The sequence below is a fragment of the Musa acuminata genome, chromosome BXJ1-7 (assembly GCF_036884655.1).
Source record: "Musa acuminata AAA Group cultivar baxijiao chromosome BXJ1-7, Cavendish_Baxijiao_AAA, whole genome shotgun sequence".
Classification (NCBI taxonomy): domain Eukaryota; kingdom Viridiplantae; phylum Streptophyta; class Magnoliopsida; order Zingiberales; family Musaceae; genus Musa; species Musa acuminata.
The window spans coordinates 10,831,429-10,859,175 of record NC_088333.1 but is presented as its reverse complement, the minus strand read 5'-3'; the positions used below and the strand labels follow the sequence as shown (position 1 = coordinate 10,859,175).

At 40.0% G+C, this 27,747-nt stretch overlaps 4 protein-coding genes across 4 annotated transcripts; 2 read left to right on the top strand and 2 right to left on the bottom strand.

Annotated features, from left to right (window-relative positions):
* The first annotated feature begins 295 nt into the window (after nucleotides 1-295).
* On the top strand, nucleotides 296-2,195 carry LOC103991620 (gibberellin 2-beta-dioxygenase 1). The gene is made up of 3 exons (XM_009411126.3): nucleotides 296-865; nucleotides 950-1,286; nucleotides 1,720-2,195. The coding sequence occupies exons 1-3, from the start codon at nucleotides 471-473 to the stop codon at nucleotides 1,957-1,959; spliced, it is 972 nt and encodes a 323-aa protein (XP_009409401.2). The 5' UTR covers nucleotides 296-470; the 3' UTR covers nucleotides 1,960-2,195.
* A 1,424-nt stretch (nucleotides 2,196-3,619) lies between these two features.
* LOC135678774 (polyadenylate-binding protein-interacting protein 9-like) lies at nucleotides 3,620-8,862 on the top strand. The gene is made up of 10 exons (XM_065191925.1): nucleotides 3,620-4,248; nucleotides 4,546-4,656; nucleotides 4,828-4,872; nucleotides 6,448-6,520; nucleotides 6,602-6,714; nucleotides 6,892-6,951; nucleotides 7,175-7,222; nucleotides 7,321-7,389; nucleotides 8,370-8,431; nucleotides 8,509-8,862. The coding sequence occupies exons 1-10, from the start codon at nucleotides 3,904-3,906 to the stop codon at nucleotides 8,585-8,587; spliced, it is 1,005 nt and encodes a 334-aa protein (XP_065047997.1). The 5' UTR covers nucleotides 3,620-3,903; the 3' UTR covers nucleotides 8,588-8,862.
* Nucleotides 8,863-9,647: 785 nt separating this feature from the next.
* LOC135678775 (14-3-3-like protein D) lies at nucleotides 9,648-13,095 on the bottom strand. Its single transcript, XM_065191926.1, has 7 exons — nucleotides 12,892-13,095; nucleotides 12,500-12,806; nucleotides 12,322-12,409; nucleotides 11,015-11,124; nucleotides 10,787-10,935; nucleotides 10,066-10,103; nucleotides 9,648-9,942 (listed from the first exon to the last, which is right to left on the bottom strand). Exons 1-7 carry the CDS (start codon nucleotides 12,962-12,964, stop codon nucleotides 9,940-9,942), a joined length of 768 nt encoding a protein of 255 aa, XP_065047998.1. The 5' UTR covers nucleotides 12,965-13,095; the 3' UTR covers nucleotides 9,648-9,939.
* Nucleotides 13,096-13,559: 464 nt separating this feature from the next.
* On the bottom strand, nucleotides 13,560-14,506 carry LOC135678776 (heavy metal-associated isoprenylated plant protein 28-like). The gene is made up of 3 exons (XM_065191927.1): nucleotides 14,349-14,506; nucleotides 14,189-14,264; nucleotides 13,560-14,104 (listed from the first exon to the last, which is right to left on the bottom strand). Exons 1-3 carry the CDS (start codon nucleotides 14,352-14,354, stop codon nucleotides 13,743-13,745), a joined length of 444 nt encoding a protein of 147 aa, XP_065047999.1. The 5' UTR covers nucleotides 14,355-14,506; the 3' UTR covers nucleotides 13,560-13,742.
* Between the last annotated feature and the right edge of the window lie 13,241 nt (nucleotides 14,507-27,747).

Sequence of the window (27,747 nt, the reverse complement as noted above, 5' to 3'; positions counted from 1 at the left end):
GAGAGAGAGAGAGAGAGAGAGAGATGCCATCACAGGACTCATGGCCAGCCTATCGGATGAACGATAGTGGTGACTCTCGAGGACGACGGCGAAGTCTTGGCACACATGGACTGGTCCTTGCCTCTCGCGTTACAGTAGGAGTAAGATATTATTTGGACCACTATGGTCATGACTATATTTACGTTAAAAGAATCGATGGTGATGCATACGACTCTCCGAGAGAGAGAGAGAGAGAGAGAGAGAGAGAGAGAGCAGCTCTGCATTCCATCCTTTTCAGAGGAACAGCACCCAACAGTGAAAAGGAAGGAGAGTTACTATTGGATTCCACGAAAACACTTCAACCACCGCTTATATTGTTGCCCCCTTATATAAGCCAGCCAGCGATATCGTCCACCACAGCCTAACCCAACTCGATCCCCTGTTCTCTGTTCCCAAGGAAGACTTGCTCTGTTTCTGCTGTTCCAAGAGCCATGGTGGTGTTGACAAAACCAGCTCTCGGACAAGTCTCCCTCCCGAGGCCACAAAAACCAAGCCCCTACTTCTCCGGTATTCCTGTCATCGACCTGTCGGAGCCGGGCTCCGAGGCTCTCCTCGTGAGAGCCTGCGAGGAGCTCGGATTCTTCAAGGTCACCAACCATAGGATCCCCATGGAGCTCATTGCAAGTCTAGAAGAAGAAGCGATGAAGTTCTTCGCGCTACCGCAGGCAGAGAAGGAGCGTGTCGGGCCGGCAACTCCTTTCGGCTACGGGAGTAGGACTATTGGTAGTAATGGAGATATGGGGTGGGTAGAGTACCTCCTCATGCAGATCACCTCCAAGCCCATGTCACTACCCTTCCTCATGGACGCATCGGCAAGCTCTTTCCGGTACTACTTTGCTGCTTCCCACCCAATCTTGCAATAATTCCTTGTCTTTAGCTACTGATGCCTTTCGTGGTGGCCATCTTGCAGCTCTGCGTTGAACGAGTACATATCAGCAGTCAGGAAGCTGGCGTGTGAAGTTTTGGAGCTGATGGTTGATGGGCTGAAGATTGAGCCAAGGAATGTGTTCAGCAAGCTTGTCATGGACGAGGAGAGTGATTCGGTCTTGAGGCTGAACCATTACCCCCCATGCCCGGGGTTTAATGGTACCATGACAGGGTTTGGAGAGCACACTGACCCACAGATAATATCAGTGCTGAGGTCAAACAACATTGCGGGACTGGAGATCTCCTTGAGAGATGGCAGCTGGGTCTCCGTCCTTCCCGACCAAGCATCCTTTTTCATCAATGTTGGTGATTCCTTACAGGTGATGAACATGTTGTTCATAGTTCATATATATGTTCCGAACCTGATTGCTGCAATCAACTTTGATGATACCAATGGCACTAGGTAGCATAGTTTTCACACCCTTGATCTGTCAGAAAGGTAAAAAGCTAAATATAGCACCATGGTCCTTGCATACACTGCACAGGGTGGAGCGATGCGACAGCAACCTTGATGTGATTAGGTAGCTATGAGATAGGAACTTTTATTCGAGAAAACATTAATTAAGGTCTTCATCCGATGGGACCCCACATGTTTAGCCTGTGACACCCATTTCTATAAGTATGTTGAATTTGAAGGGCTGGGAGTTTGTCTTAGCCATGCCTTCCTTTCTGTGGGCTTGTTCTTCATCATCATCATCATATATATATATATATATATACATATATATATGACTGGGAGTTTGTTCACTGCAGGTTCTGACAAATGGGAGATTCAGGAGTGTGAGGCACAGGGTGTTGGCCAATGGTTCCAAGTCCAGAGTCTCCATGGTCTACTTTGGGGGGCCACCTTCCGGAGAGAGATTGGCACCTCTGCCACTGCTGATGGGGGAAGGAGAGCAGAGCTTGTACAGGGAGTTCACATGGTGCGAGTACAAAAGGTGTGCCTGCAGAACCATGCTGGCAGACAACAGGCTTGGGCAGTTTGAGAAGTAGCACCGGAGGCCATGGTGGAGAGGTCTGTGGTTAAAAGATGTCCCTGAAAAGGTGGTTCATGTTTAGCTGGTAACCAAAGATGGAAACATGAAAAGGTTCTGTATCCCCTGGTTCTTTAATCTGTTCTTCTACCTTTCCACACTACAGCTCCTTTCTGTAGTGATTGTGGCGATGATGATGGTGTAGGTCAGTGAACAACTCCATAAAATGAAAAGCTCATGTTCATGCATTCCATACACACACAGACTCTCTCTCTCTTCCCAAATGAAAGTTCCGAAAGGATCTAATCACCAGCAGTGCAATCAAATCATATGCCAAGGTGGTGGCACTGCTGACTCAAACTGGGTACTCTCTCTCTCTCTCTCTCTCTCTCTCTCTCCCCAGGGAAGAGTGCCATGCTTTGCCGCAGAGACACTCTCTCTTGTGCTTGGTAGGTCACAGGTCTCGTTCAACTCCACCAGGTGGAGAGGTTACTCTCTCAAAAGCTAGCATTGGTCTCTCGCTCTCGCTCTCTCTCTCTCTTGCCCTCTCTCTCGCTACAGATGCTCTGAGATGTTCCATGTGTCACGGGTTTTTTGTTTATGTACAATGATGAGGACGCGAGACGCAGAGAAAGATCACGTAAGAGGTGAAAACGAACAACTTTTTCCTCTATAAATATGAGATTAATGAAGTGTTGGTGCCTTCACAGAAAAAAAGAACACACTCCCTATCTCTCACCACAGTGTACAAAATGGGGAGAAGAAAATAAATAAAATGAGGAGAGCACAAGATTGGCAGATTGATGATGGGACCCACAGCTAGTAGCCAGGTTGTGTGGGATCAAAAGAGACATATCATATAATGTGGGGGCTCACATCGTGTGTTGTAAAGGTGATGTTACAACCAGAAAGACGGGGCCCATCCTAATGCATTAAGGTTTCATGCAGTGATGGGGTGCACCACGTCAACTACGAAATCTGAAAGCTGGGTAGATATCAATGTAAGAGGCACCCAACACGGAGGGATCCATGCTGATCCCGGCAATCGGACGGCCTTCGTCCTTTCTCAACCCCATCACAAAACCCAACGCGCACGAGTAGCGCCGGTCGCATAACCCAGTCCGTACGCCCTCGCCCCACGTGCCTCACCGTTGACCGTCAAACCGGTACCCCTCCACGGGCATCAGAGGCTGCCCCTTCCTCCCTCGATCCAATCCCCGCCGTACGATGCTATCATAACCTGCACCCGAAGCGACGCTCCGGCGACCCATCGACGCTTCGATCGATTTCTACTAAGAAATCAAATACATGCATTAATGGACATTATCATATATCCGTCTTTCATCCGTGTCATTCCATTCTCACCATTTGTTCACAAGCAGGCTTTGTGAGGCTGACGCGTTGCTGTTCCTTTGAAGTTGGGCTGCCCTGCTTCCATCTTCATTCATCTCCAATGCTTACTTATTATTATCTGCTCTCGATAACAATCTTTTGTAATCCAATCCTAAAATTAATTGGAGATTGATGAATTAACCACACTTGTCTGTTCCTATTTCATCTATTTAACATGATATGGTATAATCTTATTTATAAACAGTATTCAACAAAATGGGAACTCTCTCTCTCTCTCTCTCTCTCTCTCGGTCTATCTGTCCCTTCTCATTTAGTGAGAGTAACAAACTAAACGCTGCAAGCAGCGAATAATCCATCTATTTATAGCTAATCGCAACATCTCCCCTCCGTCGGGTTCGTCTCACCTTTCTCCCCCTCGCCCCCTATCTCTCTCCTCTCTCCTCGATTTGCCATCTCAGTCTTCCAATCTTCCAAAACAAGCCCGCAGGAATAAGCGAGAGAAGTGAGCGAGCCAGCCAGCATCGTTTCTTGCTTGATCGGTCGTATTGTCCGATTCGATCGGTTCTCGATTAGGTTGTTGTTGGTGTTTGTTTGAGTGAAGGGAAATAAAATGGCCGCGGTGGCCGAGAAGGCGATCGGGTCGGACGATCCGTTCATCCACCGCCAGTCGCCGGCGGAGGCGGAGGCAGAGAGGGAGTACCGGAGGGACGTGAAGAATCTGGTGGACTTGCTCTCCAAATTGAACCCGTCCGCCGAGGAGTTCTTCCCTTCCTCTCATGCTGCCTCCGGTGACGCCGCCGGTGGTCACCGCAAATTTGACGGCCGGCTCTCGGCCGATGCGCCCATCTTCGTATCGTGGAATGACTTTTATTACAATAGTGAACCGATCAATAACAATGGTGGCACTAAGGAATCGAGCGGAGATGGATCATCGAATGATCAGCCTAATCGCAGAGTAGTTACTTGGATTCTTTTTCTCTTGAATTTGATTTCGTTGCTTTCTTTTACTGCAATTTGGATATTAAGCTTAGATGGCTTGAATTGTAGGGTTCAAAGGATATTGGATTTGTCCAGCTTTGTCCATCCTTTTCTGAGAATATAGAACCTCATTGATATTACTTTGAATTGGAAAGTAACCGCGATCTGTTAGAACATTCATGGAATTGGAGAAAAAATATATCAATTTTTATTCGAGAAATTGCTTGAAATGAATCCTTTTTGTTGAACTGCATTTTCGCTCGTTCTTTGGCAGAGAAGAAATGGTTCTAACGAGGGGAAGAGGAGGACGAATAATAGACCTCGGGGAGCTGAGAGGGAGGATAGCATCAGGCGAACTGTATATGTTTCTGACATTGATCAGCTTGTGAGTCCATCAAAAACCTTTTATAAGCCTGATCATTCACTCTTGTGAATGTTACTTGTTCTGGTCAATTTGCCTGTTTCCTTTTTCATATAATCATGAACAATGACTTGATCAATTATTCAGTATTAGTGTTTGTTGTGCTAACGTGGATCGTTTATTGATGAATATCAGGTAACTGAAGAAAATCTTGCTGAACTATTTTCTAATTGTGGACCAGTAAGTTTCTCAAACTTCAGAAATCACAAAATCTATTAGAATTTTCCTACTTATGCTTTACAAAACCTGGAATGATCATATATTTTCCTGTACCGGATAATGCTAAACTGGTTGGAGTTTCATTTTTTTTTGCTTTTAATCTGTTGACTTCCCTCCAATTTACTGACCAAGGAACACATTTAGCTTTTCCATGACTTTGCCATAGGAAATTTCTTTTTTAACAGTCTATGCTTTTTAGCACCCATTTTGGCACCTGAAACAAGGAAATGTGAAATGACCTTTGGAAGTGTGGGACTATCAGTAACAGATAGAAGTCTTGTCCTTTAACAAGTTAATCTGCTGTTGATCTTGGTTAAGATTGGTTCCTGGTCAGCTTGTCATATCTTTCCGACAGAGACTCGCAGGCCTACATATTCATTGTAAAAGTCCCACACTTGCGGCTAAAGATTATGCAGTTTCTTCCTCTTTGATGATGCATGCCCTTTGTCATTATGAGGCTCGTTCAAATCAATTTTTTAGCTCTTAAATGCATAAAGCAACTGAAAGACCAAGTTAGAAAATTAATTCTTGATTTCATATGGGTTTATAATTTTCCCTGTTATCATCCTCTGGCATTCCCAATACTGAGAGGAATAAAAAAGTTGTGTCCACTAAAATTAAACTTAACATGTCCACAAAATGCATTTGACAAGACCGGCAAAGTGATGCCTCAACAGGAATTACAACTATAACAACAACTAGCAATAATGCCTCAACTATCTCAGGCCAACTATATGGATAATTTCCCACCATTGAACTTTTATGTAAGGTAAGATCCTAGCCATACTAAGATAAATTATATCTCTTCTTATTGTTTGTAGTAAAGTTGTCTTGGGCCTTATTCTACTCACACCACATCCAAGTTGGCTCGTCATCTAATCAAACATTTATGTTTGTATTGTCTTAATTGATTATCACTCATTCTATTTTGCATGGAAGCTATATTTATTGTTCATAAATGAAACATTTTTTAAAATATTTTAGAAATTCCATATATCCACCTTAATTTCCTGAATCCTGATCCTAACAACACAAACTTTTTATAGATATTGTTTCTTTATTGTTCCAAATCTCAGTTTGCAAAACATGATTGACCATATAATTGTTTTATAATTCTTTAGTCTAATAGTTACATGGTAATCACACAACTCATGACGGAACTCTTCATATTTAATCATCTCATTCTCAATCTATAAACAATGTTTTCATTAACCTTTCCTTTTTGTTGAATATAGATCTAAGATATATGAAAATCTTAATGTACATAAAGTTCTTATCCAACTCGAAACAGGAATTAAGCCAACCAAATTATTAGCAAATCTGGGAGAAGGTTACGTTTCTGCACTTTGGAGGATAATAGATAAGTTGGTTTAATATTAGGGAAAAGGAGTTTTTCCTCTGTCCATAAATGTTACTGTTAATAGAAGATATTTCTTTCTTATCCATCTCTTTTTTCTTTCACTGCAGACACAATGAACTTATCACATGCTTATTGATGTTCTTTCACTGATTATTTTAAGTATTTTCTTACTGAAGGTGGTTGATTGCCGAATTTGTGGTGACCCCCATTCAGTTCTACGATTTGCATTCATTGAGTTCTCTGATGAGGGTAAGTTTATATGATTGTCAAAGTTTTCTTGGATATGCATGTATCACATCTCAGTTTACAAGAATGGTTTTATCCTCGTAGATGGTGCAAGGGCAGCACTGAATCTTGGTGGGACGATGTTAGGTTATTATCCTGTCAGAGTATTACCTTCAAAGACTGCAATTCTTCCAGTGAATCCAAAATTTCTTCCTAAAGTAATTACGGTTGCTCATTTCATGTGAACACCCATACAGTTTTACTTGTAGAGACTGTTTAGAGAAAAGAAAAAAGAAGAAAAAAAAGAAAAAAAAAGAGAGAGATTGTTTAATGCTACTTCACTTTGTTAGTTTATGCTTGCCGATGTCCTTCTGAGTGCTAAAATTTTGATGCAGTCCGAGGATGAAAAGAAAATGGTTGTAAGGACAGTTTATTGTACAAACATCGATAAGAAGGTGACAGATCTCTGCTTCCTGCACTATGATCCATCTTTTTCCCTAGTTACTAATGGGCATGTGTCTAGAACATAACTACGAAATCTGATTTTATGATTCTGATTATGGAACAATGATAATTATAAGTGATTTTGCAGGTCATTTTATGATTCTGTCAAAACTATTGTTCATCGAAGATCATGTTGATCATTTTTAAGGACTTATTCTTCTAGTCCTGATGCAGGTCACTCAAATGGATATTAAAATTTTCTTTGAACAATTTTGTGGTGAGGTTAGATAACTGCCCTAAATGACCACTTTAAAGCTAAGTGCTTGACATTATTAAGCTTGTAATAGTATCTTATTAGTTAGTGTAATTTTTTTGCACAGGTTTCTCGTTTGAGACTACTTGGTGATAATGTACACTCGATGTGTATTGCATTTGTTGAGTTTGTTCAGGTAAGTTCATTGTAACCTTTTTTATTCACTGAGACTAAATACATATACGCAAGAGCAATTTAGTTTTTTCCACTAGAAGTTGATGGCTAAGACTGTCCAGATTTGAGGCAGATATTCTGACAGTTGAGTGCTACCATTTTGTCCATTAAAAAACCTTATCCTCTTTCCATATTCTAGCTCTTTCTTTACACTGTTTAGGTTATAAGACAAATTGTTTTATTAATTAGCACCTTCTTACAAACAAAAAAATTAGCGTTGTTTACTATTGAATTTCTCCTGCTAACTTCCTATGAATCTTTTGGACAAGATTGATATGTGCCATTCGTTCACAATCATTTTTTACAAGTTCAATTTCTTGTTTCTGCATAAATCTCTTTGGGTGTTGAGCTTGTGATGTAATATATCCGGTTTATTCAATTTTTAAACTGGTTGCTGTAAGTTGTATGGGTAGCTCTTTGTTCTATGTTATTTATATTTGAACTTAACTTGCTTTACAATGCTTGAGTGTTCCATTAGGTGTGATTATATTGATTGTATCTTGTACTTTTCTAGTTGTGATTTTTTTTTTTTGTGTACATTTCAAAAGAAAACATCAAACAAGTTCGTTTAAGGCAGGACTGTTGCAGTAAGAGGTTTTCTTGACAAAGGAATTTGTTGAATCTAAAAAGGAAGATACTATCCTTTTTCCCGCAATAAGAAGCAATATACTATTCATTTCATTCCTCTGCAGTGAAATTCTAGATTGTCTTACAAGGAAAAAAATTATGAACAAAAATATATGCCTTGAATATAATAATAAGAAACATGTTTTTTTATAGAAGGAAAAATATGAACAAAAAAGACATTACAACTTACTCTTGAATATTATACCTTGACTAAAAATTATGCCTACATTTCAATCTTTACATTTTCTGAGCATCTCAATGAAGCTGGACAACAGTTTGGTATGTTGAAAATATTATTCATTTCTTTGAATGCAGGCAGAAAGTGCAATCATGGCTCTGAATTGTAGCGGCACAATTTTAGGAGATCTACCCATCAGGCAATATTCTTACTGCTCTTTAACTAATGCATGTGAAATTCTTTGAACTAACATGAATTGAGAATCCTGCATCTCAGGGTGAGTCCTTCAAAGACACCGGTGAGGCCACGTGTACCACGAGCTGCTTCAGACGGATTTGGGTTTAGTAACAACTGAACTTACTGGCATTCCATCTAATGATATTTCATTTCGAGGTTATACTGCATTGGCACAGCTAAGAGCATCTATTCATCTCATCAGCAGGCTTTAATGCTCGAACCGGAACATAAAATTTATATGTTTTCCTTTGGCCGAGAAGGGTCAAAGAACCTTGATGACCGATCTTAGTTATCTGTTAGGACATAATTTTAACTGAAATGATTTAGATACCTATGCAGTTACATTGTGTTTTAGTAACAATTGACATTTGGCTGATCTCTAGCCTCTGCTTAGATTCAAGTCCTGCTGAATTCTGGATGTTGTGTTTGTTTTCTTTAGCATATTCTATTTGCCCTGAATCTAATTCTTAGTCACTACATGGTAAAAAATTAGCACTTCTTTGATGTAAAAGAGAAGGAGAACTCAGCAAATGAGGCAGTACATAGGTATTAGGAAAGTTCATATGAATCATGACTTTTCTTCCTAAGTAATTGAGAAGTCGGGTAATGTTATATTTCAATTATTGTTGTTTACCTGAGTTATTTTGGTAATATTCCAACCTCAATCAAATGTGTATTGATATTATTGCCCCTGATTTAGAAACGCCTCTGGAAAGTAATTGTTTATTTCATCTACTAATATGTTCTCTTAGCACTTCTATAGGTCTTTGAGGCATCAAAGCATGAAATCAATGCACAGCAGAGAATTTAACGGAAAATCTTAAACAGAGGTATCTCCCTACAAACCTTTTTAATGTTATCAAGACATGTATATAGAAATGAAGCAATGCCTCAAATAATTTGTATCTGAATCAACACCCAAAATTCTAGTTAAGAATCACTTGACAGTAGATGGCAAAATGGGAACACCAATCTCAGTTCAAGTAGGGTGTATGATACAGTCATCAAATGAATTCCCAGCATGATGCCATTTTAAATAGCAACATCCTAGAGTGAAGAAGTCTAGAAGTCTAGTGTTTAGGCTTACTTTCCATTCTCTTGTGGGAGAAAACTAAAAAGCTGCAAACTTGACAAACAAAAAGACAAACCCTAAAAACTAATTACAGTAGACACAAACAAAGAAAAGGATCTACTTTTCACTCCATAGCAACAATTTAGGGAACACTTGAAACACAGCCACACTGTGATGTTGATAGATGTACTACAAACATGACAGTGAAGTAATAAGCTGCAGATTTAGTTGAATTCAAGCCATCCCATTGGGACATACCAACAGTGACACAAAAATCCACTACAGGCATAAGAATGCAAGCTAGACTTTAAAATTAGCTGCAACCAGCCCATATAGGCCAGAATGTATGTTCCCATAGCAACCTTATCCTTGCTGTCCTAGCTTTCAGCTGGTAGAACTCACTGTAAAATTTGTTAGCCAGCGATTAAAATATGAATACGTGGGAAATGTACTGGGAGAGACTTCAGCTTGAAACCTCTAGAATTACAAAGTTATGAACAATGAAAGAAGCCTGAATAAATTACCTGTGCATCTTCACCCGTGCCAATTTTTGTAGTATCCTCTGCAGTGGCCAATAAGCAAAAACAACAGTCAGGGGACAACAACAAAAGGTCTTTAATTGCATAAATTGATTCGGAGGTCTAGAAATCAATATATTCATAGGGAGGAGTTCAGAAAATAGCCAATGATATAGGAATAATGATGTCAGCTTAAGCTTTTGATGACATGTTTTGGCATGGTAAACATCAGAAGAAAAGTCCACAAACAGCATAGAGTAGTAATGAAAATCCACTACAACTTAATATTTCATTGAAGGATACATACCACAGATGGTAGTAATATGATGCATAGTATAACTACAATGATAGTTATTTGATAGTTTATGACTAGCATGGTAGTTCAGAAGAAGCCTAAGATAAGATTGCAACTATTCCATTATTGTTTCATACATTGGGTCAGCTTTCAAGGCAAGAATATTCATATGACCCTGCAACTTCAATCACATTTAATCAGCAGAAGATACATATTCTCGATCTAAATTGAAGACATTCTCAATGTTAAGGGAAGGATTCATAAATGTCTAAATATGACACTTCAAGGTCATATAAATAAATAGGTCTATAGTTCAAGTTCATGTATAGAGCTATGCACACACCAAAATGCCAAATTAGAAAACAACAGCATAATATAGACTCCTTGACGCAGTAGTATTCAAGACAGCACCCATACTAGAGTTGCTATTACCTCCATCCTCGGGGATGTCAGAGGTCCACAATGTGAGGTTATCCCTCAAAAGTTGCATAATCAATGTGCTGTCTTTATAAGATTCCTCACTCAATGTATCAAGCTCAGAAATTGCTTCATCAAAAGCTTGCTTGGCAAGGTGACAAGCCCTGAGAAAAGAAAGTTTAATTAACATGAAATCTGTCGCAAGAACAACAGAATAATGAGAAAATCTGTAACAGGTCATACCTCTCAGGTGAGTTCATAATCTCGTAATAGAAGACAGAGAAGTTCAATGCCAAACCCAGCCTAATTGGGTGTGTAGGAGACAGATCTGCCTCAGCTGTACTGGTAGCTGCCTGTTAACAGGTTTGAGACATTCAGGAAAGTTTCTAAGATAACACACTACTATGTAAAGTGTAAACATAGTGCAATCACAATGCAAACTTAGTGCAGCATGTCACCCAATATATTTGGTTTTCACTATATCACTGTCATGGTGTAGACATTAGCTAACACAACCACGACCACAACCATAATAAAATCTTGAAAAAGAACTGCAGAAATAAAAGTAATATTCCAAATAAATTCAAAGAGAAGCATAACATATTTAGTATAACTGATGCCTCAGAAAAAAATGCCACAAAGGTTTCTGAGTCTATGTTTTGATGTTCGCGCAATTGACTGTAAGCTTTTCTGTAGATTGTTGATAGAGATTACGTACCAAAATAAACTTAAATGGCTATATGTGCACAAGACAATTTCGACCTAGGAAATAGTATAAAGCTTGATGATTGACATGTGTCACTTTTCCTTTGGCCAAATGTCATGAATCAGCAACTCCACCTTTTGCCCTAGAACACTGATCAGAGATCTGAAGAGTAGACTCCAATAAAGAATATTTAATAAAGTGCAAAAAATGATTATTTCCGCCAAGCCAACAATTTTAGGAGAAGATCGAGTAACATCAACACATTATCACTGTGACATCTCTTGTACTTGCAATTTTTGCAGAGATGCAGTTCCAGAGTTAGAGATCCCTGTATTTGGGGGGTCTTTGTTATCTCTGATTTTTAGTGAAGTTTGCATCAAGCATCTTTGCTGCCTATTTAAGAAACAATACAAATATTATGCTTTCTGTGCAGATACTCCTTTTCTCTCTTCTGTCTCCACCCATCTCTAGTAATTTGATCAACCAGATTGCTAGAACAGTCATTTACCATCTGAGATAAAATGTATCTTTCTATGAGAGAGCCAAAGTAATAGACTGAGAACGTTGTTCTTCCTCTATTACTAGATGAGACAACAAACTAAGAACAAGCAGAAGATCCCAAGAGAAAAAATAAAGATATTCTCAGCAAGCTAGAAGTCAGTCATTGTAAACAATACAAAGACCATATAGGGAGGAAATGAAGCACCACATATCATTGATTCTTATGCAGAGGTCCTAAAATATCATTTTGAGCAGGGAAAAATCAAAATGTCACTAAAAAAAGCACCAAAATTAGTGATAATACCTAAAACTTGAGAGTCAAATCTAGGCGGAAAACTCCTACCTCATATGCTTTCAAAGAGTAATCTGCAGCCTCCTTTTTCTCGTTGCAAGTCTTGAACTCTGCAAGGTAACGATAGTAATCTCCCTTCCTACAGCCAAATCAAGCAAAAGAAATGGATCCCCAGATCTAGCACGCATTCATCCAAAATCCCGCCATAAAGATCTCAGATCTGACTCACATCTTATAGTAAAAGACTGACGACTCCCCGGCGACAGAGGACGGGATGAGATGCTCATCGATCAACGTCATGATGTCGCTGCAGATGCCAGAGAGCTCCGCCTCCACCTTCTGCTTGTACTCTTTTATCTTCTTGACGTGCTGTTCGTTCCCCTTGGCCTCCTCCTTCTGCTCGATCGAAGAGAGGATCCTCCACGAGGCCCTCCCAGCCCCGATCACGTTCTTATACCCCACCGACAGCAGGTTCCGCTCCTCCACAGTGAGCTCGACGTCTAGGTTCGCCACCTTCTTCATGGCGTCCACCATCTCTGCACCAGAAACCACCACCAAGACCCCAGTCTAATCGGCCCTATGGTCTGGAGACCTCGAAGGGGGAAAGGAGGGGGTCCTCACCGTCGTAGCGCTCCGCCTGCTCTGCTAGCTTAGCGACGTAGACGTGGTTTTCACGATCTCTCTGCGACGCCATGGTGAGAGGTCGGATCGAATCGATCTCCTCTTCTTCGTCTCTCCTCCTGGCCTCGATCGCTTGCAGTCGTGCACTCGGCTTCCTATTTTAGCCGGTTTTGAGGACAGCAGGCGGAAGACAACAAAACAACCCGTCTTCTCCCCGCCAGTAAATAGCCGTTGCGTCAAGATTCGGGAGAAACTCGATGCGGGCTCCAGGTACCGTCGGATGCGCCGCATCACGGTGATCCGTTTCTTCACCTGTTACTTTTCCGTTCCAGCACATGATTTGGGCCTTTTATTGGACCGCATCAATTGAGGGGGTTTACAGCACTTCGTGTAGGGCGGGCTTCGAGATTTCTGGGTCCCCGTTCCATTACCTCGGCTGTCTCGATCACTCTCTTGGCGCTCAACACAGCCCCCAAGCATCTGTCGTCGACATTATGCATCTAAGCCTAACGGTTGGATCAATTTAAGGTGGAGTAAGATTCTCATCTAATTTTTTTGTATTTCTCAAATGGAAAAGAGCTCTGCACAAGTTTCATGTGTGCTGCAGAATTTTATCTTTGTTTGAGCGAAATCGTTTAGGTGTACCAAACAAAGAAGCTTTTCTTACGTGAGAAAGAAGAAGACTACTAATCATATATGCCTTTACATCATCGACAGCAAACAAGGGAATGAATCCCTTATTGGGAACCAAACCAAATATGCTTTTCCTTTATCCACACGAGTGCAAGCTTGATGACAGACCCCAAAACTTCCAAAGAAGCTGGATTGTCACACACGAACTAGAGCAGTAACTACATAACCGAGCAAGCATTTGGGTTGTCATCACTAAACATCATGCGTGCCTTCTCATCGATGATATGGCTGTGGGGTGGCCTCTGGTAGTAACCATGCATGCTCGAATCGTCATACCCATGCTTCCGATAGTTATACTTGGACTTTGGAGCAGCGCTAAAGATCAGGTGATGTGCCGGAGCCGGGTGCTGCAGGTGGTAGTACGCCTGGCTGTAGGTGGCGTCCTCCGCATTCATAGGATACGGCCACAGGACCGCCCTACGGCCGGTCTTCCTCACGGCCTTCAACGCCTTCTTCTGGTCCACCCACCCTGTCACCGTCACCTTCTGCCTCTCCATATCTATCTCCACATCATGTACCCCTGTACCATCACATAAATCGACCAGGATAAGTTTCTACGTCCATGTGAAGGACCAATTGATCTCACCACAGCTTCGTATCCTACCTTCCAGCTTCAGTAGGGCCTTCCTTATCTTGCTTTCGCAGCCAGAGCAGTCCATATGCACGCACATCTCTATAATCTGAGAACATTACCAGCACATCTCATCACAACAAGCAGCAAAACACACTGAAGAACACAGAAAGAGTTCACGGCAGGGACTTACTGTCATCTTGTCTTCAACTTCTCAGCAGCAGCTCAGTTCCTCCTCTTGTTGCTCGCTAGCTAGAAGAAATAAGCTATGATTCAGCTTTCTCTTGATCGAAAGGTCTTAGTAACGGTTGGATGAGTGAGTGGCCTCTACGGCTCCTACGGAGATATATAGAGACTGGTTTGAGGGATCTGCGAGTGAGGCAATGAGAAGATACCGCGTTCTTCTGTAGCACTGCAGTCAATAATAAACAATATAAAAGCATCGCCTTTCACCGACTGTGTCGACCGCGGGATGACTTCCCCAAGTCTCCGGAGGAAACGAATGTTTGGTCCAACGGGAAGTTGCCACGTGCCCCGCTCCAGGGCTCGAAACTTGCGTCGCAAGCACGGGAGACCGACGTGGGAAGTTGCATCCCTAGCATCCAAAGGTGACGATCGATTGTGACATTCGAAACATCAAACGCTATATTCGACGAACGAAAAAGCATCACGTGGGTCACGAACACCAAAGTCATCGGGAAAACAGCGATGTCGGTGCTGGGCGGCTTCCAACTCCAAAAGACGCCGTAGCGGATCTTTGTCGACCCGCGGTTTCAGGGAGGCGCCGAGATTGCCTCGCCACGAAGTAAATGGCTACGGGGCGGGGACCACGTACGTGTGCCCAGTCAAACGACGCAACGTGTCGTCAGCACACCTGGTGTCTTCGGTCGATTGAGTTCCGACGTGGCACTACGTGATCATTTAGAATCCATTATAACACGGTAGATAGTGTTAAAATCGAATAAAAAATCCAACCAAATCGAAATTGAACCTTCATCGTATTGATTTAAAATCGATTATCCAAACGGATTCAGAAATGATTCGATACGAAGATAATAAATAATTCTGATTTAAGGTATTTTTTATTGGTTTATTTAATCAGTTTAAGCCGAAATAAATAGTTTTTATTTAAAATATACAAATCTAATTAAGTTTAGTAGTATTTAACAGATTAAAACTAATTAATTAAATAAATCAAAGATAGAATTTTATAATTGACACGAGCTTAATTTTATAAATCTTAATATTCTGGTTTGATTTAATAGAACTAAACCAATTTATTTGAAATATATTTTTAATTATTAAAATTATAAATCAATTAATTGAACTAAATTAATCAATTTTGAATTAGTTTGGTTAAGTATGTTTGATTTTGATTCAAACTACCTTTCTTTAACCAAATCAAACTATAAAAATAATTTGGTACAAACAGATTTGAACACTTATAATTATAGATATTATGGGAAAATATGGTTGATATCTTAGTCAATCTGACATAATTCCAACTCATGTGCGTAGAAATATTTGAGATATGGTCGACGTGCCTCCAAGGTAAAAACTTCAAGTTTCATAAGTGTCACTAGTATGAAAAACCTAGGTCGAGAGGAGTTTTCCTATCTGATTTCTTTTACACTCGAGTTAGATACTCGAGGTAGGTCGGTATAACAATGATTAACAAAAAAAAAATCTCCCGTAACCCTATTAAAAGTGAACTTTTATACCTAATAGTGAATGGGGTAATATTTTATGAAATATTTTACGATGAGATAACCTTTAACCACCTCTAACAACCTCAATTCAACACCTTATCCATGTAGGCTATAAGGGTGGAGATAGCTTACAATTAATTGCTTTTGGTTCATGTCCATATGGGCAAACTAATGGAGGTTAGCTTTTATCTCCTCCTAGTATGGATGCCATATGGAGGCCATATATTGGATGTTGATTGATTATCAATATTCTCCGTCACACCCTCCCCCCCCTCCTCACCCCTTCCAAAGGCGTGTTTCAAGAGCTCTTTAGTAAGTGTTTTGAAGCGTGACATCTAACCCATCTGACATATTGATTTTATACTCTTTTGATCGCTTCTCTGAAGGAGAATAGGGGTGCCGAACCAACATACTTTAGGTATGTCCAAAGGGGGTCGGGGTATCACTCAACCTCTACAACTCGAGTAGTAAGGGGGTTAAGGTGTCGGTAACTAACCTCTGCACCTCGGTAGTCGATCTCAACACCTTAAGCGGTGCTTGACCTCTATACCTTAAGCATCGAAGATTCTCAATCTCTATACCTTGAGTACTCTGGGCGCATTTCTAAGGGGATCCTATAGAGATTGGGTTTTATTGATCTATGTACCTTAAGTACATTTCATTTATGCCACCTATCATGATGAGTTTTTTCTCATGAGAGTTGGGTTTTTTCGACCCATAGATATAATAAAGTTTTTCTCATGGGGGTTGGTTTTCCTAACCCACATATTTTAAGTAAATTTTCTCTTGTGCTTCTTGTTGTGGGGGCTTAGTTTTTTTTACCAATGTTACTAGTTATAGGTGCCTTGTAAGTCAATCATGTAAGTGATTACACGTATGACATGATATATACTCTTTTTACTTATTATATTATTTGATATTTTATTACTTTATCATACATGCGAGCATATATTATGATGTCCATGGATTTGTGTAATTAAACTTGGATCATGATGAGATCATGATAATGAGACCGATTCGTCTTTAAACATAGACCATAAATAATCTCGATCATAGGTCACTCAAGAGGGACATCGAAATGACTGGATAAACTGGTGTGTTGTATACTTATTTATATGATGGAGGCGGCTGATCTTATAGTTGTTCATGTAGGAATACTAGGGATATCGCGCAGGTGCTCATTAGAGAATAAGTTCACTGATTGATCTATTCACGGAATACTGGATGGTTGATGATACCTCATTTTTAGACAACGATTTCATCATCCCAATGATGTATTTGGTCCTTAGACTTAAGACACTAAGGATGTTTTGTATGAATACTCTACTCTCTAATACCGGACTTATATACCTAAAAATTCTAGGTCTAACACAACTAGTCATCGGGAGTGATAGGTAACCTTACAAGGGCTATTGAGTATCAATAGATGATCATTCTCTCTCGATGTCATGAGATAAATATCTCATGTGTTCTTGCTTAGGCAAATCCCTGACTAGGATCATTCGGATTAAAAGAGAAAAAGTTCTTTGGGACAATCCGATTGAAGTTAGATTCGAGTAGAAACCGTATAGGCCTAATAGCACCATGCTCGGTTTATGATATTTGGGATATTAGATGGATGATGGACTATAGATATATGGTAACTGAGGATAGACAAGTCCAATTGATTGGATTCCCCTATATCGTTTAGAGATTGCAACGTAATGACATAGTACATCCGCAGTTGATAAGTCGAGTGAATTATTATAAAGATAATAATTCATTGAGCTAGAAGGAGTTCTGACAGGTATGACTCATGACCATCTTAATATTGGGCCTAGAGGGTCACACACATATGGTAAGTGTTGCGACGAGTAAAGGTTCAGATATTAGCTATCCGCTAGAACCCATATCTTATTGGGTATCCAAGAAACTCCTAAATTATTGGATCCTATGAATGAGAGATTATTGGATAGAGATCCACTAATCTAAGAGGCTTTGGTAGTTGGATGAATATCTAGTACCCAATATGGTAGAATTCATTAGGATTAAATTGACATAGAACCTCTATAAATAGGAGGGAACTAACTAATGCTAGTTATATATGCCCTGCAAGCCAATCACGTGAGTGATGACACGTGTGACTTGACACATAGTCTTTTTGCTTATTATTATTGTTATTTGATATTTTATCACTTTATATTACTTTTTGCTTGAATATATTATGATATTCATGGATCTATGCAATGAGAATCGGATTGTGATGAGATCACGATAATGAGACTGATTGACCTTTAAATATAGATCATAAATAATCTCCGTTATAGGTTACTCGAGAGGGATATCGAGATAACCGGACAGACTAGTGTGTTGTATACCCGTCCATATGATGGATGCAGTTAGTCTCATAGCTACTCATGTGGGGACACTAGGGATACAATACAGGTGTTCATTAGAGAATGAGTTCACTGATTGATCCGCTTACGGAATGTTGGATGGTTGATGATGCCTTATTGTCAAACAGTGGTTCCATGGTCCCAATAGTGTATATGGTCCTTAGACTTGAGACACCAAAGATGTCCTATATTAGTACTCCATTCTTTAATATTAGACTTATAGGTCTGAAGGTTCTAGATGTAGCACAACCGATTATCGAGAGTGGTAGCCAACCTTATGAAGATAGTATTGATAGAAGATCATTCACTCTTGGTGTCATGATAGGAACATCTCATGTGTTCTTGCTCAGACAAATCCCTAGCCATGGTCATTCTGATTTAGAGAGAAAGATTTCTCCAAGAGAATCCAATTAGAGTGAGACTTGAGCAAAAACCGTATGGGTCTAACAACACCATGCCCGGTATACAATATATGAGATATTAGATGGATGAGGGACTATAGGTATATGGTGTAGTGGTATTGTACGTCCGTAATCAATGAGTCGAGTGAATTATTGAGTTAGAAGAAGTTCTGACATGTATAACTCACAACCAGCTCGATATTGGGCCTAGAGGATCACATATATATGGTAGGCGTTGTAATGAGTAAAAGTTCGGATATGAGATATCCGTGGGAGCCTATATTTTATTGGATATCTAATAAACCCATGAATTATTGGATCTTATTGATAAGATCCAATAAGTGCCAATGAGAGATTATTGGATAGAGATCCACTAATCTAAGAGGCTTGGGTAGTTGGATGGAGATCCAATACCCAATAGGGTATGATCCATTATGGTTAAGTTGACAATAGAACTCTATAAATAGGAAAGAACCAATTGTTCATAGGCTAGATCCTTTCTAGATTGTCATTTCTTATTCTGCTCTCCCCTTCTCCTCAGATAGTAGGCCTGGAGACTTGAGGAGTATCGTCATAACCCTACTGTGTGAATCACTACTAGAGAGGAGGGTGTTTGGCTTCCTTCATCCTCTTCTATGGATCTGTAGAATTCAGGGATATATGATCTCTCTAGGTAACACAATCCTTAACATACACAGTTTTAAGTTTCGCGGATTTTGCGCATCAATCTTCGCACGACGACAAACACAACTTTGGAAAATTTGAAAATTTTATTTTATGTTCTTTCGCTGTGTATGTGATGTCGCCTCTCTAGATTTCCCTACACATTCTTTCCTCATGATCGCGCACCACAATGCAGTAGCACACAAGGACGAATTGGTCCCTCTTGTCCTCTCACACCAGAGAGGGGGTCCTTGGCAAGAGAAAGAAGATGGGAGGAGATGAGAAGAGTGGTGCCAAAAGAGATTTAGCCTGTGACTCTTTTAGTCCCAACTTTTATTTACAGAGAGCCTCCTTTAATTAACCATAATGAATCATTCTTATTATGTATTGGATCTCAATCCAATTGCCCTTGGCTTAATAGATATTAGATCCTCATCCAAAAATTATTCTAAGCTTCATTAGGTCTCTCCTAAGAATCTATTAAAATATGAGCTTATTAGATATCTTATATTTGATTCTTTATTCATCGCATTATCTACCATATGTGTATGACCCTCTAGGCCCAATACCGATTGGCCATAAGTTGCACCTGTCAAAAGTCCTTACTTAGAACTCTTTTCAATTCAGTGAATTATTATCCTTTTAATAATTCACTCAACTCATCGATTATGAGCGTACTATGCCACTACACTATAGTCTCCAAACGAATATAGTATCTATAGTCTCTCATCCATCTAATATCTCAAAGATCGTATATCGGATATGGTGTTGTCAGGCCAATATGAAATCCATAAAAGTCTCACTCTAATCGGTTTTTCCTAGAGAACTCCTCTATCAATATGAGTCTTACGCTTATCAGATTCATCATGATCCAAATGACCCTGGCTAGGGATTTGTTTGAGTGAGAATATATAGGATATTTCTCTCATGATATCGAGTGTAAAATATTATTTATTGATACCTAATTGCCTTCGTAAGCTTAGTTGTCGTTCCCAATGACCATTTGTATTAGATCCAGAACTTTCAGACCTATAAGTCCAGTATCAAAGAATAAAGTCCTCAAACAAGGCATCATTGGTGTTTCAAGTCTAAGAACTAGATACATAATTGAGACTATAAAATCATTGTATAATGATAAGATATTATTAACCATCCAGCATTTTGTAACCGAATCATTCAATGAACTCTTTCTCCAATAAGTACCTGCACTATATCCCTAGTGTCCCAATATAAGCAGTTGTGAGACTAACTACCTCCATCATATAGATGAGTATATAGTACACTGGTTTGTTTGATTACCTCGATATCCTTCTCAAGTAACATATGATTAGAAATATTTAGGATCTGTGTTTAAAGGTGAATTGGTCTTATTATCATAATTTTATCATGATCCAATTCTCATTACACAGATCGAAGGATGTCACAATATATATTCATCACATAATATAAAGTAAGAAAATATCATTATTAATATTAATAAAAAAAATTATGCAGCGTATCATACGTGTCATCACTCACGTGATTGGCTTGTAGGGCACTTGTAACTAGCAATCTCCCACTTAACCTAAAGTCAATCACCCGCATGCCTGATCCTAATCAGGTCCCAATGATGCTTGAAAATAATATGAGATAACGATATCTCATAGGTGAGAACGTCTCACACGTGTCATATAGTTTTTGGTTTTACGAGTTTTTCGCTCTTGATTTTCCCACAACGATTCGATAAACTTCCTTTGAAAAATATTTTTTATTTTTTATTTTTTAACTGTGTATGTGATACTCTCTATGGTTTCCCAATATTATGTTATCCATATAAGCTTCGATATTTCTTACAATATGATGCTTAAACATCTTATTCATCATCCTTTTGTAAATTTGCTCAATATCTTTTGGCCTAAAATGCATGACTCAGATAATAATATGTTCCCCTATTGGTGATGAAAGAAATATACTCTTGGTTCTCTAATGCTATTCTGATTTGGTTATGTCCCGAAAATATATTCATAAAGGTGAGAAGCCTATGACCTAAGGTGACATCAACTTGTTAATCGATCCAAGGAATAAGTAGCTATCTTTTTAGTATGCTTTGTTGAGATCGGTATAGTTAATACACAACCTTTAATTTTTTAATGAGTACAATATTGGTGGATCATTGGGGGTATTGCACCTTATAAATGAACCCCATGCCTAACAGTTTGTCTATTTTATTTCTAATGGTCAACTGATAGTCAATAGTAAACTTGTGAGGCCTTTGCTTTGCTAGTCATGCCTTGGGAGAAATGTTCAAGTGATGTTGAGCTACGTTGGAGTCTAGTCCTAGCATATCTCTCACCTAAAAAACACTATTGATGAAAATAGATAGATCCAAGTATTATCATTTCTATCAAGATTATAGTTACAACACTAAAGATTATCTTGACTCAAAAGAGTAGATTGAAGAGTTCATATATCGAAGACACCTTGGGTAGTTTATTTGAAAACACTAGGAGCTGTCACCTTGACCTCAAGGGTTGGTGGAGAGATAAGTTAATGTCATTATAATGAACATGCCCGGGGGTTAGCTCTTTGGCCCATAAATATAATGTCTGAGCCATGATTGAAAAGTGCCCAAGAATAGATGATGATCTGGATATAACCTTTAAAGAGAAAGAGGTAGAGTATCTCAACCCAAACCATGATGATGCCTTAGTAGTTTTCATGAGGATAATCAATGCTCAAATGAATAGGGTCATGATCGACATAAGTAGTTTTGCTAATATCCTATATTTTGATACTTTCTAAAAGCTTAGTTTATTAACTAATGATCCTACTCCGATGACTTTCTCATTGATGGGTACAATGATGACTCTAACATGCTTCTCGAGACTATGAGTTTGAATGACACATTTAAAGATAAGTCATGCTCCAAAACGATCTCGACTAAATTCATATTGGTGGATATCCTCTCGACGTATAATGTGATCATAGGTCAACCCATGTTGAATAAGCTAAAAGCAATGGTGTCGAATTATCATATGACAATAAAGTTCTTGATGAGAGTTGACATTAAAGAGCTAAGAAGCAATCAAAAGTGTTGCATTAGTGCTACATAATTACGATCTCCCTATCAAAGAAAGCTCGACCTAAAGCTCCACCTATGGACCCTTGAGATATAACTAAGTATGCCCATATCTTGAGATGGTGGAGCTACTGACTGAGGTGCCTCTAGATAAAGTTTGACATGACTAAACTATCAAGGTCGAGGTAACACTTCCTTAGGAGAGACAAGTGCAACTCATTAACTTCTTTCATGAGAGTACCAAGTGTTTGTATGGTCATCTTTTATTTGCAAGAATTCTTTAGTCCTAGGCATATTTAATAGGGTTAACTCGGACCTCGAATGAGGTATCTTGGGTCATTCATTTCTCCTTTGTTGACCTCATGGTCGAAGTTGATTGCGGTCACTCCTACTTTGGTTCTTGCATGATTTCTCACTCTTGTCTGAGACTATAGCCTTAGCGATAATATATTGATTGACCCTTTGAAGTGCCTTAAATACAGTAACCAATAATTGATGTATCAATGATCAAAAGAGACAAAAGGGCTTGAGCCTCGTCATAAAGGTCTATATGATAAGCGACAAATGAGTAAATATTATGCCTCAAATCTCATTTGTGAATCAAGCGAACGAGTGTTTTTTTTTCCCTTGCCTGAGTATGAGGAGTGTTGTCGCTAAGGGTTGAGGGCATACATTCTCAAGGATGTGCAACTCGAACTCCATTGCCAACTAGGCAAAAGAGCTAATAGAGAGTGACTTTAAGCGAATGTATCATTCTCGTGCTATATCTCTTAACATGGTTGGAAGGGTGTAGCATTGTAGGGTATCTGAAGTGTCATATAGAGACATCTAGTCATGAAAAGCTATAATGTGCTCCATCATATTGACATCACTATCAAATTCCTCCAACAACGTGGGATGAAAGCTCAATAAAAATGATTCCTCCTAGATCTTTTGAATGAATGGTGACCGACCTAAGGTGGGGTCTGTTAGGATCAAGAGCACTGAGAGGGGGAGGGGTGAATTAGTGCAGCGGAAAACCTTCTACGAAAAATAAAAACTGCGTTCGTTCGTTAAAAGTGATTTTGGTAAGAAAGCCGATTCGTAAATCACTTTAACTTTTGTTTAAGCGAGATGCAGCAAAGATACAAATGCAGTTGCAGTTATGATTCTAATCATATAGTAGGCGCAAACTGAAATATGATATTCGTACAAAAACATTGATTTACGTCTAAATGCTGATTCGTAAATCACTTGATTAAGCGAGATACAGTTTAAGCAAGGATATAAAGGCAGTTTGCAGTTATGATAGAAATCAAAATGTAAACGCAAACAGAAATATGATGATCGTACGATGAAACTGTTTTACGTCTAAACGTCGATTCGAAAAGTGCAAAGCTTGAAACCCGATCGTATATGTGCAGAAAGCAGTAAGCTTTAGAGGAGGTTTGTAGTAAAGATAATATGCTCAAAGTAAATGCAAACCCAGATTTAGAGTGGTTCGGTCAATCTTGACCTACTCCACTTTTGGCTTCCTCCACCGACGAGGTTACCGACATCAACTAGAGGCCTTCCTTCAATAGGCGAAGGCCAACCACCCTTTTACAGTTTCACTCCTTTTGACGGGCTTAGGAGACAACCCTTACAGAATTTTCTCTCCTCTCTTTAAAGCTCAGAACTTGGAAGAAAAGAGGGAGAAGAACTTTTGGCCTTTACAACAATTTTGAGCTCTAAAAATCATAGAACAAGATCAGGATTTCGATGTATACTCAGTGCCCTTTTAGTGCTGAATGAGTGGGGTATTTATAGGCCCCAACCCAGTTTGAATTTGGAGCTCAAAACTATCAATTCCCGAAATTCCGGGATCTAGCAATTGCACCTCCTGACTGGAGCGGTTGCACCGCCTAGCAGAGCTCGAAGACTGAGCCTTTGGGCGGTGCCACCTCCTGTCAGGGGCGGTTGCACCTCTTGCCAGAGCTCGAAGACCGAGCTCAGGCGGTGCCACCTCCTGACTGAGGTGGTTGCACAGCTCAACCAGAGCTCGGAGACCGAGCCCAGGCGGTGCCACCTCTATCAGGGGAGGTTGCACCGCCCAGTCTCGCTCGGAGACTGAGCCCAGGCGGTGCCACCTCCTGGCTTGTGCGGTTCAACCGCCTGGTAGAAATCAGGGTCCGAATGGGTTGATCCATTCGACCCAATTTGGGTTTTTCAAGGGCTCAATTGCCCCAAGATTAAGTTAATGGGATCACCTCCCATTTCCAACTTAATCATTGTGCTAACTACGCTTTTTCCTAAGATATTTACTGCAACTTGCTCCGGTGCATCAATCGCTTCTTCTGGCAAGTTTCCGGTGAACTTCTGTCGATCATCCGATGAACCCTCGGTGATGCTCCTGCGGACTTCCGGAAAACTCCTGGACTTGCGACGATCCACTTAGCGAGTTCCGACGAGCTTCTTTGGCAAGCTTATGGACTTCTCGGATTTGTTCCCGCAGAACCTCCGACGACTATCCGAACTTCCGTTGAACTCTCGAACTCCCAACGTGATCATTGTCTTGACTCCGGCGTAACTCCTGTTGCATATCTTATTTTCATCGTAGTTAATCCTACACACTTATCTCAACATATAGATTAGATAACAAATGACAATTGACTTCATCATCAAAATTCGAGATTCAACAATCTCCCCCTTTTTGATGATGACAATCAATCGATAATGGAGTTAACCTTAACTCCCCCTGTCTATATGCCATACTTGAGATAAGTCATTATTGAATTCAAAACCTTTGAATTCAAGAGACATATTGATAAGTTTAAATCATTTAAACTTATCAATACTCCCATCATGATTTCCATCATGATGTTTCTCTCTGAAGATGATGTCAAGGCTTGACATTCATTTTCAAATTTTACATAACAGGTTTGAATAATGGTAATAGTAGTAATTCATCATATTGTAAGATATCAACATGTAAAACTGCGAAGTAAGATTTTGATATCATTACATGATACAAACAAGGCATAATGCAAATTATAGCAATCATAGCATCAATTCATATATCTCTTGGTGATGCAAGCATGACATTAATACTCATATATTTCTCCCCCTTTGTCATCAACAAAAAGCATGGTAATTATGATAGTAGGAGAACAATAAGCGAATTTTGAGCATAAGTGTTATAGTTGTTCATGCCTTTACATGTTATTTTCCAAGCATATAAAGGAAAGCATGATACATAGATTGCTTTGAATACTTCTTCTTTTTTATTTGTTATAATGTTTTTGCATAAGGAGGAAGGCTATTTGTGATTTTACTTTGAGTGAAGTTAAAATCGATGAGAGATTAAATCATGCTTCATTTTTACAAGGATCAAGATATGTATGTGAAACAAGTCTTTGCAAGTAAAAACACTATCATCCATATTTCAAGATGGAATTTATAAGCAGGAATTATTTCATCAAATCCATTTCAGAAAAATATTTTTCATAAGTGTATGAGAAAATCCGATTGTTAGGATACCAATTGTTAAGCGAATCCGAAAATGAAATTAACACTTTCATGCATTCGGACAAGACTATGCTATTGATTTTCAAATACAATCATGAAGACAAAACATGCACATAATTTCCAACATGTTATTTAGGCATGTAATTGCTAGTCATAGGTGCCCAGCAAGCCAATCACGTGAGTGATGACACGTGTGACTTGATACAGAATCTTTTTACTTATTATATTTTGGCGTATATCACTTTATAACTATTGCATAAATGCATATATATATTGTGATGTCCTTGGATTTGTGCAATGGGAATCGGATCGTGATGAGATCACGATAATGAGATCGATTCACCTTTAAACACATATCCTAAATAATCCCGGTCATAGGTTACTCGAGAGGGACATTGTGATAACCGGATAGACTGGTGTGCTGTATACCCGTCCATATGATGGATGCAGCTGGTTTCATAGCTGCTCGTGTAGGGACACTAGGGATACAGTACAGGTGCTCATTGGAGAATGAGTTCACTGATTGATCCGCTTACGGAATGCTGAATGGTTGATGATGCCTTATTGTCAGACAACGATTCCGTAGTCCTAGTGGTGTATCTGGTCCTTAGACTTGAGACACCAAGGATGTCATGTATGAGTGCTCCACTCTTTGATACCAGACTTATAGGTTTGGCTGTCCCAGATCTAGTACAGCTGGTCATTGGGAGTGGTAGTCGACCTTACGAGGGCTATTGAGTGTCGACAGAGGATCATCCACTCTCGGCGTCATGAGAGGAATATCCCATGTGTTCTTCCTCAGACAAATCCCTAGCCAGGGTCATTCGGGTTGAGAGAGAAAGAGTTCTCCGGGAGAATCGGATTAGAGTGAGACTCGAGTAGAAACCGTATGGGTCTGACAGCACCATGCTCGATATACGGTCTCTGGGATATTAGATGGATGAGAGACTATAGGTACATGGTAACTGAGGACAGACAGGTCCAATGGATTGGATTCCCCTGTATCGTCTGGGGACTACGGCGTAGTGGCCTAGTACGTCCGTAGTCGATGAGTCGAGTGAATTATTACAAAGATAATAATTCACTGAGTTACAAGGAGTTCTGACAGGTATGACTCACGGCCAGCTCGATATTGGGCCTAGAGGTTCACACACATATGGTAGGCATTGCGATGAGTAGAGGTTCGGATATGAGGTATCCGACGGAGCCCTTGTCTTATTGGATGCAGATCCAATACCCACTAGGGAAGGACCCATTAGGGTTTGACACGGGATCTCTATAAATAGGAGGGATTCACAGCCTCATAGGCTAGAGTCTTTGCTTGCCTTTCCTATTCTCCTCTCCACCTCAGAGTAGGCATGGAGTTTTGAGGAGCGTCGTCGCAACCCTGCTGTGTGGATCACCGCTAGAGAGGAGGACGCTTGACCTCCTTCACCCTCTCCTAAGGATCTGCAAGGAAACAGGGATATACAATCTCCCTAGATAACACAATCTCTATATGCAGTTTTGTGTTTTGCGGATTTTTGCGCACCAATCTTCGCACGACGACGAACATCTTTTTGGGAATCGGGGATTTTTGTTTTCTTGTTCTTCCGCTGCGCATATGATGTCGCCCCCCATGATTTCCCAACAGTGGTATCAGAGCCAGGTTGTTCGTGCGAATGCTTGGTTTTGAACTGCATGTGTTGTGTTTAGGAAGAATATTGATGTCAAAATCGTTGACGCAAAAGCGAGGAAGGGCAGCAACAGTTGCTGCCCTCGATCTGCATGCCTGCAGCCACCTGCAGCCGCAGCCAGGCAGCACAGCGCCGACGCATGCGCAAGCGTTGTGCCTGCAGCAGCGGTCGGCGCATGCGCAAGCGCTGTGCTTGCAGCAGCCGGCCGGCGGTCTACTTGCAGC